We start from the raw sequence: 22,289 nt of genomic DNA, 5'->3' as shown, positions 1-22,289 counted from the left end.
CTTTTTGGCTTGAGTTGCAGCACTCCTAGGCCTTGAAGAACAACCTCCAGCTGCTGGAATGGAAGATGGGGATGTGGTGCTATGAGGTGTAGTGCAAAATGGTGTAGGGTTTGAAGGATTGGAGCTTGGAAGAGAAGAAGAAGAAGGTGTATGTATGCAAGGCTCTTAGGTAATTTTTCCAACCCTTAAAACTAGAGCTGGAGGCTGCTTATATAGGAAAAAAAAGGGGAAAAATGGGGGAAAAAAATGGAGGGAAAACCAACCAAGTTTCCCTCCAAAAAGCAGCCCCCCGGATACAGAATCTGTGGGGAAAATAGATGCATATTTGAGATGTACTTGCAGCAAGGAACATGGCCGGCCAGTTATCCAAGTTGCAGGTGGCCGGCCGGCTACCTCCCATGGCCGGCCGTCCAAGGGTCAAAAGGGTCAATCAACATTAGTGGCCGACCATATGATATTGGTGGCCTCCCATGTGTGCACAACACAACCATGTGGTCAAAACCTGGAGAAAGTAAACCAGGAGAGAGAAAAACCCACTTTTTGGAGGGGTTCAAAAGGGTCAAGCAACATTAGTGGCCGGCCATATGATATTGGTGGCCTCCCAGGTGTGTACATCACAAATATGGGGTTTAGGGTGCAAGAAAATGGCCCAAGAGTGGTCAACATTGGCTTTCAAGTGAGAAAAATTGGGCGACGGAGGGCGATGAAGGGATAAAGTTGGCTAACAGAACAATTGTTGGCCTCCCACCCTTCTACGACCTTCCTACCAATGAAACAGAGGTCCCTGCCAAAAATGAGCCCAAACCGATGCAAAATGAAGGTTTGGGGGGCCGAAACGCGCAGTCCAGAGCCCCGAAAATTGACTGTTAGGCACCGGGAGTGGTGTTCGACCACGAAGTTGGTCTCTCGGACCGCAGTGTCCCCCAAAAGGGAGAAAATAAGATGCATACCAAAAACCAGGGCAAACAGAGGTGGTTAGGCGGTCCCGAACCGAGGCACACGGCCTACGGCTCCAAAAAACCGGAAACCGGGCTCCAAACGGGCAAAATGGCCTACGACCACGAAACGTAGCCTACGGCCACCGAGAGATAATCTACGAGACCTCTCCCTCCCTTCGCGAAGAGAAAACAAAGAAAACAGAGCCTGGTTCGCAAACCGAGGCAAAGCACAAAAGAGTCCGGAAGTCTGGAGGCAAGGCTCGCAGCCGAGACTCTGAAACTTCTGAACGAGCACAATATGCAATATCACCAAGCGCTCAACTGGTGACGTCTGAGTCTCAAGGTCGGTCAAAAATGGGGTGTCTACAATGCGCCTCAATTCTAGATATCGAATCAACCTAGTCTGTCACCCTGTTGGAGAATAGGGAAAGCTGCGACCATAGTTAGGGAGAAAAGTAGTACCTGTGGTTCAACTGAGAAGAAGGAGAAGATTCCCAGCAGCATAAGGTAAGTCATTGCCAATTGCCCCTGTAAGCTACCTTCACCTCTTAGTTATTACATTGCATTTTAGCCACTACATTACAGTGCATTGCATAAATCCCTAATCTTCAAGCCGGCTTCGCTTAGCGTATAAGTCCAATTTTCAAACCGGCTTCGTGTAGCGTAGAAGTCCAATTTTCAAACCAGCTTCGCATAGCGTGTCAGTCCAATTATCAGACCGGCTTTGCGTAGCGTATAAGTCCAATTATCAAACCGGTTTCGCATAGCGTATAAGTCAAATTATCAAAATCTTTCTGCATATCATTTTGCATCCTGCCCCTGAACTACGCTGCTTTGATTCCTTGCAGAGGGATACGTAGGCAGCCTGCGGGCGCAATCATTTATTTCTCTGTACTTTGTTTGTTTGTCCAAGTCTTCGGGCTTGACAAAAATGAGTCGTCTCTGGGCTTTGACATTCACTCCCGTCATTGTTATGAATTCCGAGTTCTGTCAAAGAGGGGCAACTGTAGTCACCCCATTTTTTACCACCCTTAAGACTTGGACGCGACTGATGGTTTACATGGTGGAGAAAAGTGTGCAGGGCAAAGGTTCAATTTCTTCGGTAAGAGGAGAGTCAAGTCCCAACCTTACACCCCATTTTGGACCAAAGCTATTTTGAATGGTTTTTAGACCTTAAAACCCTCTCTTTCAAAACATTTTTGAAATAAAGTTTCTACAATGTTCCGAGGCTCAAATTTCATTAAATGTTGCGCTTTTCGGTAAACCGAGCAAAGACAAAGTGGAAATGAATGAATGAGAGAAGAAGTCTTTGAAAAATCTTTCAAAACACTTTTATGGGTTTGGAGTTAAAGAAAAGAGGAAATGAGAGAAGAAAACTAGTTTGGGAGAAGTTCGGCATGAATCCGATTGGATCGAATCTGCGCGGCTTCACCAAAACAGGCATAACTTGTTTCACAGGAGGAATTTTAATGTAAGGCTGGTGCCATTGGAAAGATAACTTCTGGGGATTCAATTTGGACACAAGAATGACCTAAAAAGGAGTTCAAATGAAGGAGTTATAGCTATTTGACATTGGACCTGGAAAGCAGAATTTTCCTAAACTAGCTGGCCGACCCGAAAAGGTGGCTGGCCGACCACCCTCTCTTGAAAAAGTGGTCGGCCGACCAAGAAAGGTGGCTGGCCGACCATAAAAAGTGGCCAGCCGACCACTTATGCGCAGAAAGCTTAGAATTGATAGATATTTTTCCTCCAGCTGTCTTCCACAACCTCCAGTTGTCCTATAATCAGATATTTTCGAGCCAACTCTAATTTTGGTCTATATATGAGTTATATCTCTCATTTTTGAAGGACTTCTTGAGCAAGTTTTGAGAGCTTCTCTCTCTACACCTCTCTCTCCTCTTCCATTGCCAAGGGTTGAACATTTTTACTTAAGGCATACACCCTCTATCCTCCATTTTCACTATTCCAAGCTCCAAAACCCTAATTTTCTTGGCCCATTTGCATTACATCCCTTAGCACCACACCTCCATCATCCATTACAGCACTTTGGGACTGATTTGCAAGGGTTGTAGGTCCACCAACTTAGTCCAAAAGCTCCAGCTTTGCTGCTCTACAAGGGTAAGTGCCTATTTCCCTTAAACTTGCATTTTTTTGCTCCATTGATTAGCCCTACTTGAAAGTATTTCTGGGCTTTGACATAAACTGAAAAAGTTCTTATTTTGAGCCCCTATTCAACTTTGTTTAAGGACACTTTGCTATTTGAGGTCATCTACTTCCCCTTACCCTCTATCTCTCTTTTAGGGCTATTTTTGCATCATATTTTAGCCCTACTTGTGAACATTTTCGAGAGTTGTCATAAACTGAAAAAAGTTCTTATTTTGAGCCCCTCTTCAAGTTTTATTAAAGGCATTTTTCTGTTTGGGGTCATCCTCCCCTATGCATGCTTCATTCCTTCATGGTTAGGGCCATGCATTAGAGCACTTGCATTGGCCATGGTTTGGCCTCTTAGCCACTGAAATCTAGTGGATTTTTAGTGGCTTATATGTATTTTTGAGGGCCAAAATTAGAGGGGGGTGACCCCCTCTCTCCTTGTCTTGTTTGGTGGTCTTTTGGGCCTTCCAAAGGGACCCTATTTTTCATGCTTCGATGTCATGTTTCAGGCCTCATTCTGTGAGATTTGGGGTCTGCCTTGGCTCTGTCCAAGGCCCTTTTGGCCATGTTTTATGTCTACAATGCATGTGTAGAGCAATCTCATCCAAGGCCTTTCAAAGGGGCCTTTCAAAGAGCCTTCCTTTGCATGTTTCCTAGACCCATCTCAGGGCCAATTTGGTGAGTTTTAGGGATTTCATAGTCCATTTTCAGAGGTGGTTTTGCTATGCTTCATGTCTATCTTGTATGTGCTTAACAACCCCTTGCATGACCCTCCAAAGAAGCCCTTCATTTTTGCATGCGTTGGCTGCATTTCAATGATTATTTGGGCATATTTTGGCATATTTTGTTCACTATTTTTGGCTGGTTTGATGAGATCTCATGCGCATCATATAGTTGTAATACAATCCATACTTACTAGCCAATGTTGCATGCTATTTTAGTCCATCATGTTAGCATCTTTTGGCCATGCTTTAAACTGGAAATCTGCATGTTTTGGTACTGCCTTGGCTCTGTCTTTAGACTTCATGATCAAATAATGCTTGATTTGTATACTTGTGGTTCAATGCATTGGACTAGTTTTGAGTTTCGAGGCTTATTCCATGCATCGGGTGCCATATTTCCATGTTTCGGGACCATTTAGCATTATGTTTCAGTGCTGAAAATTACATGTTTGAATGCCATGCTTCATCCTTGCCATGTTTTGGTAGAGTGGCATTTAATGCCTTAGGTTCGGTCCTCGATTTGCGTGCATGTGTGCACACATTTCGGTCATCTCATTTTCATCTTATGGCTACTGATGTGAGTGTGGCTGAGGTCCACTCATGTTGGTGTAAGTCCATTATGCATTGTGTATGCCTTTTCAATTCGTAGCATTGCGTATGCTAGGTTGTGTGTTAGAGCATTGTGTATGCCATGTTACATCGAGCATTGTGTATGCCATTTCATAGCATTGCGTATGCTAGGTTATATGTTAGTCGCATTGTGTATGCCATCTCATTTGCATTGTGTTTGGGATAGGAGTTAGCCCAAGCACGGGAAACGAGGGACGTTTCGTACTCCGAGTGACGGAACGTGTCTCAATTCCCGGTCGCCGACACTCCGGATTACCCATGATGGAGCTTAGGTCTCGTTGTGTTTTTATGTGCATTCATTTCACATTGAGTCGTGCAATTTGACTCCTCGGCCATCATGCATCGAGATGTGTGATTGGTGGCACGAGGATCGAAGACTACACTCCCTGAAGAGTAGTCATGCATACATATGTTAAAATACTTTACCATGCCCCTTTCTTGCTCTCTGTTGCAACAAATCAGAAATTAGTAGCCTTCTGGAGCTTTGCACAATATTCCAAGAACAATTGCGAACAGAGGCAGACCGGGGCATCGTAAAGAATTTCCCAATGAAGGCAACCTGAGCATGCATCATTCATCATTCGGAACAGAGCCGAGGCCGTCCATAGCTTGCATGCTAATTTATTCGCTTTTCTAGTTAATTTGTTAATTAATTAGGATTTTGTACTTATTCGGACTGTATTATTTATTCGGACCCTCCGAGCGAGGGCACAATTGTAATAAGTGTGCGTGCATGTGATGTATGTCTTCCAACCCCACGTCTTTCTCCCTTTTATTTACCTGCTTATGATGGTTAGATTAGGGCTTGTTTCAATTAGCATACTTATGCTTGCATGTTTGCATCATTCATCTGTCTTGAATGCACCGGGCTCGGCGCATCATACTAACTGCATTTGTATTTCAATTCCAAGTTAAATACTTGTTAGTTGTAGCATTTCATATGCCATCTTTAGAATAGCCGAGCCTATCTTAGTTGCATTTTGCCTGTGTTGCATTAGGCATTTCTGTATAGTTAGGATCATGCATGGATTTCTAACGTAGCTTCTATTTTGGCTTGGAGTACTCGGTAAGTTCTATGCTTTAGCATCCTTGCATGCGTGTGAGTGACTGCCATGATAGCATGCTTGCCATGAGGCTATTTGCTTATATGATATACCTGCCTGAATGCCTGTGGGTGAAGGTTGGGTTATTTGGATTGGAATAATACATCAATTGTGAGTTTTAAGCCCACTAGATAGTAGCAAATCATCTTGTTTTCTAAGCCCACCTGAGGGTGGCAAATCCACATTTTAGCCTACTTGCGAGTAGCAAACCGCTTTAAAAAACAAACATGAGATGTGTCATTCCAATTATGGCGATCCAGTCTATACTTGTATGCTGTGTGCATCACATAGTAAATCTAGGCTAATAACTGGAATAAGAACGCATAATGTTTTCAAAACTCGATATCATGGTTAGTAGAGGCCGATCTTTGATCAAACGAGCGGAGGTGCTCACGAAGTGACCTTCCCCAATCGTACCCAAGTTCCCGAGCCGATGCAACTTTGGTGATGACGGACACGTGGCCTTAGGCAACGAGTCAGGGTTTCCTAAATTTTCCAAAAATAAAATACTTAGGTGGCGACTCTGTATCTAGCAAAGCAGTCCATGTTTGGCACTTCTTTCAAAAATCTGTTTTCAAAAACGATTTGCCGGATTTGGACTCTTTGGTTCAGATTAAGAACCGTGACAATTCGAGAGTCCGAACTGTAGTAAGCCCAAACGAACAGAACGGGACTCATTCTCCCGGGACATTCGGGGTCGTTTACAGTTTGTTTGGCCGAGATAAAGAAAGCTGAGCGGTTGGTAAGGCTACCTCGGTCTCTTGAGGTTGGCTTGCTGGTGGTACCTCGGCCTGGTTTGTTTCTGATAAAAGGGCACTCACTGCTCTTTTCTTGGCCATCTCTTGCTCTGCAGTCAATGGGATCAAGTTGATTTGTGGAAGGGAAGGATCAGGTTCTGGCGAAGGTTCAAGGAGAAAATCAGTCACTTTGGTCTTCTTGCGGCTACTATATTAGTAGGTCGGTTCAAAATTCAGTAGCTCGCCCCAGCCTCTGTTTGGATATCGGAGTGGGGCACGAAGTACATTTAAGTTTGGGTAGTTGTACTGAGACTTAAGGAAGTTCAAATCTGCATGAAGGAAGGAGACTACAGTTAGTACGGTTCAAGATAAGAAAATCGAAGTAAAAAAAAGCATGGAATTGAGCCAAAGTAATCCTACCGACTTCACCCTTATTCCAATTTATTCTGTCGCTCGGGATCTGGGCTTGATGGTCCTCAAAGTTCCCAGATACCCAGAAGAAATCATCATCATTCACATCTTTATCCGGGGTATTTTTTATTATCTTTTCACGACGGCGTCTTACTCTTAGATAGTAAACTCAGCCATCTTCAGCCGATCCTATGGAGTATTGGTGGAAGAGCTCGGCCAGACCGAGATTAAGGCCAGTCCGGCGGTTTAGCTCGACAATGCCGTTTATTATGCGGTAATAATTGGTGGAAAGTTGGGTAGGGCAAAGGTTTGTTTGTCTGAGGAATTCACAAAGAAGGGGTTGTACGGGGAATCTTAGGTCGGTTTCTACAATAGAAAGGAGGGTGAAAGGAACGAAGCCAGGGTTTCCCCAGGGTATGGTATCTAGGTCGGCCAAGATAAGATGGACATCATCAAGGATATGGTAGTCCCTTCGAAACTCGGCCATGCCCCCTAGTGAGTTTACTAAAAACCTATATTTACCCATTTGCTATTAAATTATGATTAAATTAGCCTGAGTGTTAGCTCGGCGCTGAGAAAATGTTGGATATCTCGATTGAATGTTCAAAAGGAGTGCCTGGGCAACCTAGTCAGAGTCTGCAAAGTAAAAAATAAATGTGTTAAGTACAAATCGTGGGACCGTGCTACAAGAAATATAGGCAAGATAAAATGAAGTTCTAGCTCGGTTACATGGGATGCTATCCAGTCTTAGCTCGGTTTAAGCAAGGGGTTTTAGCCCGGTTGAGCCTTTGGGGCAGCATTCTTAGTTCGGTTTGAACGAAGGGAGCTGGTTTAGCCCCAAGATTTAGCTCTTTCGGTGGTTGAGGCTTTCTAGCTTGGCATTGCGCAAAACTAGTACGGTGCGATAACTCGGTTAAAAGAAACAAAAGGTCCCTAACTTATGGAAACCACAAGTAAGGCATAAGTTTTAGTGCGGTTGTTGGTTGTGACTAGGCTTGCATCAAATACGAACAGTATCCTAGTTCGGTTGATGTGTGATTTTGGATAAAATACATCGTTCCTCAGATTATTCGTGAGTACAAGTGGTTCTATTATATGGTTTTTCACAGGAAAATGGAAGCAAACATGGCATATGTTTTGAAAAAACATACAACTAAGCATGCTATATAAACATGGACGATATCAGCAAACAGGAAACAGATTTGAGTTACTTACCAGTTCAAGATGGGGGGACTGAAGATGGGAGCAATCTTAGCAAAAAATATGAGCTCTAAAGTTGCAAGAGAACAGGGGAGAAAAAGCTCAAAGAGAGAGAAAATAATGAATAGTGAAGTGATAGATTCAAAACGGAGGGTTTGTTTTGAGTAGAGGGAAGGACACAAAGGCGGGACTGTTAAAAAAATACAGAGTACAAAGACGGCGTGACAGCTGCATTGGGCTAATCAGAATCTGCCACATGTCCCTGGAATGGAAATCGATTCAGTTAGAGACTGAAGAGACGTTTTAACCAGACAGATGGGTAGTACGGTGTGAATTTAGCTCGGTTGGAAGGCTAATGTTTTTTAGCTCGGTTGGTAACAGGTAATCCCTATTATGCTGCGCAGATGGAATTAAGGGGCAATTGAGAGGGTAATTTATATGTAAATTGGGCCGAGCCGGGTAATGGGCCATTTTGTGGACCATAGTAAAAAGGACTGAGTAAAAGGGCCTTGTAATTAGTCCGGTCCAGAGAAGCCTTGCAGATAGCCTGGTCCAAAAGAGCTTGGTGGTTAGCTCGGTCACCATGGTCGGCGCAGTGATAGTTAGCCCGATCAAACCATCTTGAGCCGAAGTATTTTTGGCTCCTATTCAGGACCTTGCTGTTGAGTAGCTCGGTCCAAGTACGCTATGGTTAGCACGGTCTACAGGCAAAGCCGAGATACATGTTACACATAAAGCGCCGAGATAAAAGTAACATGAGTATTGTTAGCTCGGTTACATTGTTATTGAGCCATGACAATGCTAGCTCGGTTGTTTGGATATGACACCGAGCTAGGACCATCTCACTTGGTTTAAGCAGTGAGGGAGGTGTTGAGGGATAAGTATTATCTTTCAGGAGTGTGATTCCTAGGAGGACTCTGCATGGAGGAATAAGAGTCCTACTAGGATTGTGCCACGCGGAACCTATAAAAGCTCATAACATCACCTATGGAGAGGTAACACAACTTTGATTCTCGAATACACAGAGCTTTTGTCTATTTGTCTATTTTGCTGACTTAGGCATCAGAGAGGTATCCGGTACACACCCGCCGGCTAGCTCATGTTTGTGTTTTCAGGGAGTAAAGCGACGACATTTGGAGGAACGCAAACTTAATCAACAGGATTATACGAGAAGATTATTTCTTGCTCGTACACTATACAAAAGAGAGAGTTGTTCTTTGGTAGATTCTGAAGAATTCGAGCTTGGAGTTTTGGTGGATTCTCGAGTGGCTCATCGTCATGATTCGACATCGGCGTTGTGGATTTAACGTTGGGCAAGACAATTCTGAGGTGAAGACAGGGCTAGAAGAGGCACATAGGAGTTGGTTCAATTTGGGCGTGGATTCGCCAGATAATTGAGAGTATACCTGTGTAATTGTTGGAAATGGTAGAAAAATTCTGGGTAAAACCAGAATTTTTTCTCAAGTTTGGTCTATTTTTTAGGGGGGCCCCGTGCATCGATTTACACGGGTCAAAGTGGTAACGCGTTCTATGCCGCGTTGTGATTCACGTGGTATATTTGGTTGCTCAAAACCATTACCGAGTGAATGGGAAATTGAAGCCAAAGTGTACTCCATGGAAATGGAGTTTTGGTGGAAATTCCTTAAGGTTGTAAATTGGCTTGTCCCACATTGATTTAGTGGGAAGTTTTGAAAGGGTTTATAAGGCTTGGGTGAGATACTTGGGGTGTGCCCTAAGGGGTACCGAAGTGTTTTAGAGGGAGAGGTTATGGGCAAAATGAGCTAGACCCATTGGACCCAAAAATCACCACACGCGCGCGCGGCCGCCGTCCGTCCGTCCGATCGGGCAGGCTGGGCTAGGCCTAGGCTTGGGCGCGGGTGCGTGGTGTGTGGTTGGGTTGGGCTTGTTCGACCCAATACTAATCTTTTTGGGCCAAAAACATTTGAATTTAATTTTATTTTTGGTAAAATAAAATCTAGAATTCAAATTAAACTGATTTGGATTTTCTGTACATCCAAACAGGGCCCTTCCCGTTTTCAAACAGAAATAAACTAGTTTGGAATTAGTGCACACCCAAACAGGGCCCTTCCCGTTTTTTGCTATCTATTTGAATTATTAAACGGATTCAAATCTGTTTGAATTCAAAACCAACATGTATCATACCTGTTCAGTTTAAAACCAAGAGCTACATTTACATTTATAAATAGGACCACCCTCATTTGATGTTATTCATTCAGAAATTTCATATTTCACATCTGCTTTTTCTATTCTTCATTTTGTTGCATTTTATTTCTGAAAGAAAGAGTGTAAACACTTAGTGTGTTCGTAAGACAAACAATTTGTAGTGCTGCTATTGTTTGTGGTAGATCATTTCATCCTGGGAGATAGACGTCCAAATTCTGAAAGTACCGTGGAGAGGGCGAATCTGTCTTAAGGACACAGTGTTAAACACTGGACTTGATCAGATAGTTATTCAAAAGAAATTAACCAAGTAAGTTGTTTAATTTTTATTCCGATTTTAATTTGTTTATTTAATCAGATTTTATTTTTGTTTTTGTAACAAAATAAAATGTGGTTTTATTTATTTTCAGTGTTTTATTATTTATTTAAATCAGATTTTAATTTTGTTTTTGTAACAAAACAAAATCTGTTTTTTATTTATTTATTTTTATTTTTATTTCGAGTTTGATTTTTGTAATCAAACAAATTCTCTCATTTCCTTTATTTCTTTATATTCTGGTTGTTGTTTAGTACACAACAGAATTTAATTAATTTAAATACAGTGAAGATTGTCCTACAGTAATTTCTTTATATCTTTTTAGTGGATTGTTTTGTGGCTTTTACCCGTGATTTTTTTTTATCACAATTGGAGGTGCTCCAATTGTGATTTTTCCATATAAAATTGTTGTATTGATTTGTCTTTGATTGTTTAATTGTAATTGCTATTTACTGATTAAAATTGATATATAATCACAAATCAATATCTAGGAGATTTTTAGATCTTTCAATATGTAAAGTACATGACACATTTATTGAATTTTTAGGCCAATAATGCCTATATTTAATGATTTTATTTGTACTTTGCCACTAAAATAAGGGGGACAAGTACAAATAAGTTCACTAGATAATGATATTATTGTTGTAAAAAAATTAATAATGGATATTATAGTTCTAAAAAATCAATAAGTGTATTATGTATTTCACACATGACCTGATTTTATTTAAATCCTATAACAGAATCTTAACTGAAGGTATTCAGTACAACAAAATAATAATTCGAAGTGATTAACCATTATATTTTGAAATTGAGAGAGTAAAATGCAAAAGAGTCATAACTTAAGGAGCTTTATTATAATTTATCCATTATATAATCATTTACTTCTGCAAACTGCTTGTGGTTTAGAATCAAGTTTGGCCATAGACAGGATTCCCTTCCCCGACTTCTAATGTATATAAAAAAAATTAAAATAAAATAAATAGCCCTTGTGTTGAACAATGAAAGAGTTTTTAGTTGAATAAAATAGCCCTTATGTTACAATAAAATGTTTTTCTTAATTTGGGAAAACTATATTATAGTAATTAGGGGACAGTGGGAGGGGGAAATTTTCAAGATTGGCTTGTGAGCTTTGAACAGAAATTTTAGTTGAATGTGACACTAATGAACAAAAAAAAAAAATTCAAAATTGGCTAGTTGATTCCCTTCTTGATTGTGGAATTAGCTAAGTTGATAGTGAGCTTCACTCAGATTTCATCTTTATTTTATTTTTATCAGCTTTGACTTCAAAATAAGTGGCCTATAATCTAATTATATCACTTGATGTCTTGAGGAATTATATAGTCAATCAAAGGGTTTGAATTGGTGGCTGCTCTCAACCTTTTACTGGACTAAACAAGCTTATTTTGTTGAGAAAATAAAAATAAAAAATAAAAATAAAAACGTCACTCATTTGTTAAACTCATTTTCTGCCAAGAAAGTCAAATTAGTCAAATTTACTTGCACAAAAAATTATTAGAAAAATGAGAAAGTTAGAAATTTATCAAACAAATTATATTTTGTTAACATTTTTTTAATAAGTTTATGTTTAACGAATAAATTATTTTTTTAACTAAGTCAGATCAATTCATGATATAATGGGAAAATTAACAGAAGTAATTTGGTGGTTGGTCTGAATAAATTATTTTTTATTTTTATTAACAGAAGAGAATAATTTATTCAGACCAACCACCAAATTACTTCTGTTAATTTTCCCATTATATCATGAATTGATCTGACTTAGTTAAAAAAATAATTTATTCGTTAAACATAAACTTATTAACAGAAGAGAATAATTTATTCAGACCAACCACCAAATTACTAATAACAAAATATAATTTGTTAAACTCATTTTCTGCCAAGAAAGTCAAATTAGTCAAATTTACTTGCACAAAAAATTATTAGAAAAATGAGAAAGTTAGAAATTTATCAAACAAATTATATTTTGTTAACATTTTTTTAATAAGTTTATGTTTAACGAATAAATTATTTTTTTAACTAAGTCAGATCAATTCATGATATAATGGGAAAATTAACAGAAGTAATTTGGTGGTTGGTCTGAATAAATTAGCCTTGTGGAAGTAATTATGTCAAAGTGTAGGGCTAATTATATGTTTTTCCAAATGTAAAGAGAGGCATAATTTACTCAAATAAATTATCAAATATTCTACATAATACTCACATATATATATGACCTATGTGAGTCCCATGTGATGTGGATCCCACACTCATTTTTTATGAAAATAACATAAAATGGGAACAAAGCCAAAAGGGTGACTTTGAGTCATTGTAAGACTTTGCAGGTTAAAATAGTCAATAAAAATAAAATATATTAAAATAATTAACAAAATAAAATGTCACATTTAAAGTATAATTATTTCATTTTTTCTATCACAACCATCAAATCAATTATTATAATAATATAAAAAAAAGTCAATTATCTTCGCAAATATAATTTTTTTTTAACCAAACTAAAATAGTTAAAAAAACCAATTAAAATAACTAACTTCCCACCAAAATTTCTATCCCTTGTTCCAGTTATTATTTATTATTTCAAATCGGATAGAAAATTCAGTTGTAGAAAATTTTAAAACCTTTACTATTTGGCATTCATTTTGCCCTCCCAATTAATTTCAAGTCACATAATTATGTATCAAAATTTTCTTATTTTATAATTAAGTCTTGTTGATGAGTGTTCTGAAGATATTAATTTAAAAAAATTTAAATAAGTATACAATATTTATGACACACTATTATAATAAAGATGTATAATCCTATCAAATATCTTAATAAATACCCTTACAATACTCATTAAGAAACAGGCCATCTAAATTTTAACGGACAGTAAATTTTAGAATTATTAGCTAAGCTCTCCTAGGGTGCATCGATTACCTCATGTCAACATTGATTAGCTAGAAGTTACCATTATGGATACTTGGACATACATAAAAAATAAATAAATAAAATAAAATAAAATAAATGTGATAGGGAGAGATAGGAAAATTACATAATTTTATGATAATTATACAAATATTTGGAATATTGTTACACATTTTGTAATTCAAAAATATTTTGATGGAAAAATGTGTATTATTACTACAAAAATGTATAATTTTATTTCTTAATTGCAAGTGGTCGTAATTATATCAAAAAATTATGTAATATTTATCACAAAAATATATAATATATATCGGAAAATTACATAATAAAGTAAATATGGTAGAAGATTTTCCCTTTTTTTATTATTTATTTGGATAAATTACAAATACACGTTACTTAAAGTACGAATAGCCCTTGTAATTCTGAAAATTATAAATACTTCATTGTCAAAAAATTTCATTTAACATAATTAACAGAAAAAATAAAATTTCTAACTATTCTCCTACACAATAATAAAATTACCTGAATTGTTAATTGAAATATATTTATAAAAACATTAAAAACTATTAATTGACTTGATAATTTATTAATAAAATGTTCATTTATTATGCCATTAAAAGCGTGAAAAGAATAGTATATAATTTCTTAAATTACAAAGAATAATAATCCATATTTTAAACAAATTTGATGGTCTATATATATATAATTTACCCTATTTATTTTAAAACAAAACAACAATGAAAGTAACGATGGGCTCATTACAGCTTAGAAGTCACAACCCCTGTTCCATCCTTGTCATTCTACAATCCCAAATATCTTTCAAAAAGTTGATAAAAAAAACGTTATACACAAAAAAATATGCCATAAAAATATGTAAGAAATAAAATATATAACTAAATTTAAATTTGATGTTGTATGAATCACAATAAAAAGAATTTTGTGTCATATATCACATATCTTTCAAAAAGTTGACAAAAAAAAAAAAAAAAAAACGTTATACACACAAAATATGCCATAAAAATATGTAAGAAATAAAATATATAACTAAATTTAAATTTGATGTTGTATGAATCACAATAAAAAGAATTTTGTGTCATATATTTCATTGGTGGGGAAATTACACTTCACCTTTTTAACTTTGGTCACTTTCATACTTTAACCCTTAAAATTTGCATTTTTTTTTTCATTTTAGGCATTCATGTTTTAAGTTTTTTTCAATTTATTCCTAAAACCACCTTATGTTCAAAATTAAACATAAATTGTCACAATAACTGTCACATAATATAAAAAAATATATTATTATATTTAAGTTTAAGTTTATGTCAGACATGTGAGTCATATATAACAAAATATTTTTATACTACGTGACTGTCAATGTGTCATTTTCTATCTAATTTTTAACAAAAATTAACTTTAGGGGAAAAAAAAAAATTGAAACATGGAGAGTCAAAGTGAGAAAAAATAAATTTTAAAGGCCAAAGTGAGAAAGTGACTAAACATAAAGGAGATAAAGTGTAATGAGTAATGCTAGAGACGTCAAAAATTTTACAAAATATCTCACATGGGTGTGGGACCCACACCAAGTGAGTCTCATGTGAGTCCCACACCCATGTGAGACATTTGGTAGAAATTTTGGTAAAATTTTTGGGATCTCTAACATTTTTGAAAGAGTAATACTAGAGATCTCAAAAATTCTACCAAATGTCTTACATGAGTGTAGGACCCACACCGTGTGAATTTCATGTGGGTGGATGTGAGACATTTGGTAGAATTTTTGAGATTTCTAACATTTTTGAATGAGTAATGCTAGATATTTTAAAAAATTTATTAAAAATTCTACCAAATAACTCACATGAATATACGACTCACACAATGTGAGTCCCATGTGTTCATAGCATTATTGAAGAGAAATAACTTGAATGACCAAAGCTACCAGGGTTAACTACCTAAATAGTCCCTAATAAATTAATTGTTGCACTTTGATTCCTAGAGTATGTAATCTATATAAAAAATTATTACCTATCATCAATATTGTTCAAAATCAATAATGAAAGAAAGGATATTTTCATAATTTTATATATAAAAAATAGAACAAAATTAAAAGATTAGGGATGAAAAATACAAGAAAATCAATACTTTAGAAACTAAAATATTTTTAAACCATTTATGTATTTAGTTATTTTGATTTTGTTGAGGTCTCTTGCAAAATTTTAAAATAACCCTTCTTTTTTCTTGATTTTGAATGACACCGTGACTTAAGTGTAACAATTTATATATTTTAAAAGCTATTAGTTTATAATTGACTGAAACTAATTCTCCTTCAAAATTTTTGTCATTCAAACATAGTCTAATGCTGTTTGGTTGAGAGATTTAGGGAGGAATTTGGAAAGAAAAATGGAAAAGGTATGTGAAATATGAATAAAGCATGCCTATATTTCACCTAGTTTCACACACCTTTTCTATTTCCCTTTCCAAAATCCCTCCCTAAATCCCCCAACCAAACACAACATAAATGGAAACTAATTATGGGTATTGCACAGTTGCACCCACCACACATGTAGGCAGCCCACGTATCCTCACGTATAATCTTTCCTTTTTTTCTTTTTCTTTTTTTATTTTTTATAATAAAAAATAGTGTTAATATTTTAGTATAATTAGATTATAATTAAAGAATTTGTTACTGTTTCATCAGCTCGAACTCCTGACAACTCACTGCATCCTAAGATGTATAACTAGACCATTGGGTCACACCCCAAATGTCTATCATCTTCTATAATCATTTAAATTAAATAGTCATGTTACAAATTTGGAAAAAAATAGGTAGAATTTATCCGTAATTGCATTGTGTGGACTAAATTCATTGTTAATATGACTCACAACACATCATGATCAATATTCACCATACACCAATTTTTTGAGTAAATTTCATGGCGAATTTTCTGATTTTGTATATTTTTTTTGTAAATTAAATGAAGTTGTCGTATGTCAAACTCTATCAAATCAACCACCTTTGACAAAGTAATAAAGTCAACACAATTCGAATCAAAATATTACCCAAGATATGACATAACTTTGTTAATTAGTAAATTATCACTAGAATGGCATTAAGATACATAATTATCAATGGCAAGAACATAATAAAGTACGTTTTATAGACCACAGAAAGTGAAACATCCATTTATTGAAGAATTAATAAAACTACAGGCTCTTACCAGCCCAAAAAAAATTGTCTTATTAAAAGATAGGTAAACGAATGTCTATTTCAATCTATATCTACAAGTAATTTATGAGACAACATTAGAAATTTAAAAAAAAAAAAAATTATTCTCCCTAATTCAGAAGAGAGCTCTAATCTCTTTTTTCATCATCACCATCCTTGTCATCATTGTAGTCACTGTCCTCACCTTCACATTCACAAAAGCAGAATGTATGTATGTGTGGTGAGGGAAGTACTATTTTAATTATTACGGAGTACACGTCATTTTCTATTGCATTTTCTACCACTTACTCATAATTAATGAGAGTAGGGTCTAGTCGATAGAAAATGCAACAAAAAAAAATACGACGTGTATGTAATCTTATTCTTTAATTTATTATGCATCAAGCTCGCATTGGAACATGGGTGATGCAAATGAATTCAATTCCCCAAAAATAATGTCATCTCCCTCGCCATAGCTGCTAGCGTCTTGACAATCAAAATACGTCTGTATGTCGTCTGGGAAGCTACTCCGGGGAGGATCAGACTCCAAGGGCGTCGACGGACAGTCAACAACTGATGTCCTCTCCAACATTTCCTTAAACTTTGATGACTGTAGTAGAAGTCCTAGGGCAGACGATGCAGTGGCACCACCAGCAGGACGTGGAGGAACTAGGGTTGCTTCAGTAGCGAAGCTAGAGCTTTGTTGGTAAAGAAACCCTAGTCCTACTTCATTACTAGGATTTGTCAAGTCAACACTATGATTAGGATTTGGTTGAGGGTTAGTATTGTTTTGGTTTGGCCTTAACCACTTGATGTATCTGCTGAGGTCAAAATTGGTAACTGCATTAAGTCCCCTATACTCTATGGCTGCCATGTCATATGCTGTGGCGGCTTCTTCTTGGGTAGCTGCATGATAAAATGGTTCAGGGGCAATTTGGGAAACAAAGTGAAGATATAAATAATAATGAATTCATGAATTTAATTTGCATGATGAATTTGGTGGTGGGTTGAAAATTTAATGTTTGAAATCTTAAATAGCAGTTGAGGGTTGGTGATCTATATGTATACCAAATAACTGTACTTGTTTGCTTTTCACTTAATTTTCTATTTGTCATTACTCCAAATGTCTTTATTCTTGATTGATTTGCTTCTACTTCTTAATTAATTAGCAACTATAAGGGTTGTTAAAGGTTCCCTTCATTAATTATAAATTTGTTGCAAATATAGAAACCGGCCACACAACCAAACACAAAATATTTATAGATGAAAAATTTTATAAAATTTGTTAGTGGAATTCAATTTCAAAAAATTAATCCATTTATATATATTCTATCTAATTTTGTAACTAATTTCTATATTCGTAGACTTATTCTAATAATTAATCAATGTGACTGCATTCATTTGGCCTCATCAAACATAACAAGAGCACACTAATGGCCACATATGTATCGCCACGTGGCATAACAAGGTTAATATCTCTAACCATAAAATTAGAAGTATCGACAAGGATTTATGTCTGTTTAATTACTTAAATAACATTTTTGGAAGGATTTAAGAAACGATTGTGTGAAAGGGATGTTTTTGTGAGGTTTCCTGGTTGGCAACCAAGGAGTTCATATGCATTTGCTAACATACTCATGTCCAAGGTTTTGTTGCCAGCACAAGTTGGAAATCCTTAACCCTTATGTATTTTGCCCCATTTGTTTCTCCACTCTTCTTCTCCCTCTCTCTTTTTTTTTTTTTTTTTTTTATTTAAAAGAAGTTTTAGTGATAAAGTAATAATGGCTTTAATTTCAAGATTATACTTAATAAGGAACAAAATTCATAAATGTTTTTACATATGTCAAATACATTTTTAATTTAATTGGATATATAACCTTAAACCTTATAATGTTAAAAGAAGAATTATATAACAGATCTGACCTGATTGAGATACAAGACTTAGTTGATTCAGTATGAAATATCAGTTTATTTTATTTGGCTAAATTAACGGGCACTACTTAGTGCAACCAATGTACATGCAAACCATCTAATATGAAATCATTTCTTTATTTGTGTTTTGATATTGGTTTCATGCATTCATTGAGTGGATTAGAAAAATAGGTTTTAAAGAAGTACATATATAATATATTTTTTTTCTCCATTTCCCCTAAACAAAAGAAAAAATCCAAATGATGAAAGAGAATGATATGGATGTGTTATCTTGGAATATTGATAATTAACATATGAAAAATTACCATAAGTTCCAAGATAGAGATACTTGTTGCCAAACACCCTCCCAATTCTGGCCTCCCATCTTCCATTGTGATGGTGCCTGCATGTTCAGTAGCCGGCGAAGTTCAATTAATTCACATACAAATTAATTTAAGGAGAAGAGAAAAACAGATGCAACATAGTCATGTAGGTCCATAGTAATGGGTGATGGGGCACCTCAATACTGGTTTGACAATTCTAGCATTTTTTGTACTACATTTACTTTGTCCATTACCTTTTTTTCCCTTCCCAACAAACTTAGTGGACATCTAATGACAAAAAGAAGAAAAATCATATTCATTCCAAGTGGCATGTTTAAACCTCAACGTTGTGGTACCACTTGCATTTATGAATTCCACACTTTTAGGGATCTTTTATCTCAAAATTTTTAATTTTAGGATTCTTACATTTTAAAAAGTTATCAGTATTATACAATTAAAAGTGCATTAAGAATGAAAAGAAAAGAATAGTGGGATATTTAAAATTTCTATCCTCTTTAGATTCCTATGTTTCGAGATTTTTAGTAATATCATGTAGTTGAAAGTGCATTAGAAATGAAATGACAAGAATTTTGAAAATGGAAAAATTCTGACCCTTTAAAACAGCCGAAAGATTCTTTTTTTTTAAAAAAAAAAATGGTCTATGACAACAAATATATAGTTGCCTCACAAAAATTAAATTATGTTTTAAAGAAAAACGTCTTCTACTTTTGGCAAGGACTCATTTTGCATCAAAGTCTATGGGATATTAAAAAATGATAAAATTTTATAATTTATTAAGAAAAACTTCCGTTCAAATAAACTTATTTTTGTCAAGAATTAGCAACACTACCTTGCTACGCCTCTATATTTAGAGACTCCGCGAGAAAATCCACTACTTTTTCTGCAAATTAAAATGAAAAACAATAATTTCAATCCAACATAGTTTTATTTTCAAATAATGACTACTCTATATATACATTTATTAATATGTACCTCCTTAGAGAACCAATATATTCTTCTTTTGACTGACTCTCCATTTCTTTAAGCTCTTCTTGATAAGTTGACAGCTACATAATTCACAGTAATTAAATTTACATGATCAGTCAAAATAAATAAATAAATAAATAAGAAAACAAAATGAAACTAAAATCAAAATCTAAGTAAATTATATTTTGGTATAATGAAATTTACCGGAAAATTAAGGATGGTGTCTTGTCCCCAGTACTTCAATGCCGCCATGTCATAAGCATGTGCTGCTGTTTCTTCGTCGTCGTAGGCTCCTATTAAATCCAATTATCACAATTTCAATAAGCTTTCCATTAATCATCCAAATAAAATATTTATATTCATATATATATATATATAGAGGAAAAAAAATCATTTATTTAGAAGTGTAAATTCATGAACCTAAAATCTCACAGAATAGAGACGGACCCATCTCTTGTTTTTATTTTATTTATTTTATTTTAATTTATTTTTGTATTTAGAGTTGAATTTGAAAATGAAAGATAAGTAAGAAGGTAGATAATGGTATGGTATCAAACTTACCAAGATATACTGCATTTCAGTTGGATTCCAGAACCACCATCATTGGTAAACCAAAAAAAAAAAAAAAAAATCAGTTATACCAATAATAATAACAAAATAAAATAAAAATGTCAAAATAATTTTTTTAAAAGAGGGGTTAAATTAAAACTGAACCTTGTCTTCCTTTCTTTTTCTGGGACTCATTCCAGCAATTCTTGTCCCACAAATGAGCTTCATAGCGTCCCGTCCACCGGTGCCTTAAAAACACCAATTTAAAAAAAAATAAAAATAAAATTAAAAATATAGAGAGAGTGGCTCGAAGAACATGAACAAGAACAAGACTCCATTGTAGGTGAATTATATATAGTTGGTACCTAGTGACACCCCTATAGATGGAGCTTCGCTGCGGAGGAGACTCGCGAGGGACGCTCTTTCGTGTTCGCTTTGCCTTTGTCGCCGGTTTGCTGTTTGAAGAAGTGTTCGAAGTGTTTTTCTGTGAAATCTTCGCCATTAAAATTCACAAAGTTTGAGTGTAGGGAGAGAGGGAGAGAGAGAGGTGCTAATAATTATATGACTGGGTCGTCGAATGAGAGGGCATATAAAGAAAAGGAAAGGGGTAAAAATTACACTTAATGCACCTATATTTTTACTAAAATTTTATTTTATTCCCTTTCACTTTTAGTTATGATAATTAAATCCTTATATTTTATAAAGTTACAAAAATTGAAAGTAGAGATTACATTGAGAGTTTGGTAAAAATTTGCGGGCTAAAGTAAGATTTTATTAAAAATGTAAGAGTGTTAGTGAGATAATAAAAACAGTGCATGTTTCAAATAACAAATTTCATCAATTTTGTTAACAGTAAATAGATGGAAGAGTAAAATTGTAACTTGACTTAAAATGTAGGGAGTTAGCTGTTACAACTAAACTGAATAAATTAAAATGAAATTCTAGGCCTCATTTGGTAACTCTTCGCTTTAGCTTAAAAGTCAAGAAGGAAGATCCCCTCCAGTTCAAATTTTGAATTGGAAGGCACTGTTTGGGCTCGTAGGGCTCCACCACGGGTCCTGTTTCAATAATCTAAAGCGTTCATTTCATCAACTACTTTGTATATTTCATCCAAACAAAAAAATTTGGTCAATCTGATAACTGTAATTTGTTTAATTTCTTATGTTTTTAACCAAAAATTTTTGTATTTTTTAAAATAAATCATAATTTTTTTTTGTTAAAAACGCTATAAATTGAACAAGTTGCAGCTTTCAGTTATCAGATTGACATAATTATTTGTGTGGATGAAATATATAAAGTGTCTGACAAAATGAATGATTTAAATCACCAAAACGAAACATGTGATGGGCTCCACGGACACAAACAGAGCCCTCTAATCTAAAATCTAGACTAGAAGAGATCCTCTTCTAAAAGTCAAAAAAATTACTAAAAAATTTAAAAAGTTAACAAATAACTTAAAGTTAAATATTTAGGCTAGGTTTGGCATAACTTATATAATCTATCTTTTTATCTTTTTATCTTTTTTTCATCACATCATCTCTCTACTTTTCTACACATCTTTTTATAAAAAGACAAAAAATATACTTTTTTAAGACACCCCAAATTAACCCTTATTTTCATTCGTTTTACTTTTTACATATATTTTTATAAAAAATTTAAAAATTATTTTAAACCTATTAACTTTTATTCATCTCATATTTTAATTAAAATATTAAAAAAATCATTAAATCAATCTTGCTTAAACAGGCCTATTAGAAGTACGAAATGTGGCAAGTGTTGGAGGGTTTTTTTGGAAGGGAATAGGGTGGCAACTGGCAACTGCCAAATAAATATGAGAGAGAGAGAGAGCCGGCAGGGAATAGGGTGGCAACTGGCAACCGCCAAATAAATATGAGAGAGAGAGAGAGAGAGAGAGAGGGGGTGGCGGTTTGCATTGTGGCCGTCTCGAAGCGGCTTTGTGTGGAGTCAGTTTGTGGTTTGTCGTGACTTGTGTTGTGTTATATATGTGCTGTTAC

General features: G+C 35.3%; 1 protein-coding gene across 1 annotated transcript; it reads right to left on the bottom strand.

Moving 5' to 3' along the window:
- Positions 1–16,469: 16,469 nt before the first annotated feature.
- On the bottom strand, positions 16,470–20,860 carry LOC114255943 (AP2-like ethylene-responsive transcription factor At1g16060). The gene is made up of 8 exons (XM_028195479.2): positions 20,640–20,860; positions 20,440–20,522; positions 20,287–20,295; positions 19,930–20,018; positions 19,732–19,805; positions 19,589–19,639; positions 18,742–18,818; positions 16,470–17,410 (listed from the first exon to the last, which is right to left on the bottom strand). Exons 1-8 carry the CDS (start codon positions 20,774–20,776, stop codon positions 16,899–16,901), a joined length of 1,032 nt encoding a protein of 343 aa, XP_028051280.2. The 5' UTR covers positions 20,777–20,860; the 3' UTR covers positions 16,470–16,898.
- Between the last annotated feature and the right edge of the window lie 1,429 nt (positions 20,861–22,289).

This window comes from Camellia sinensis, chromosome 15 (genome assembly GCF_055761805.1).
Source record: "Camellia sinensis isolate YWXY chromosome 15, ASM5576180v1, whole genome shotgun sequence".
Classification (NCBI taxonomy): Eukaryota; Viridiplantae; Streptophyta; class Magnoliopsida; order Ericales; family Theaceae; genus Camellia; species Camellia sinensis.
Note: the sequence above shows the minus strand (reverse complement) of the source record. Positions and strands in the feature narration are given on the sequence as shown.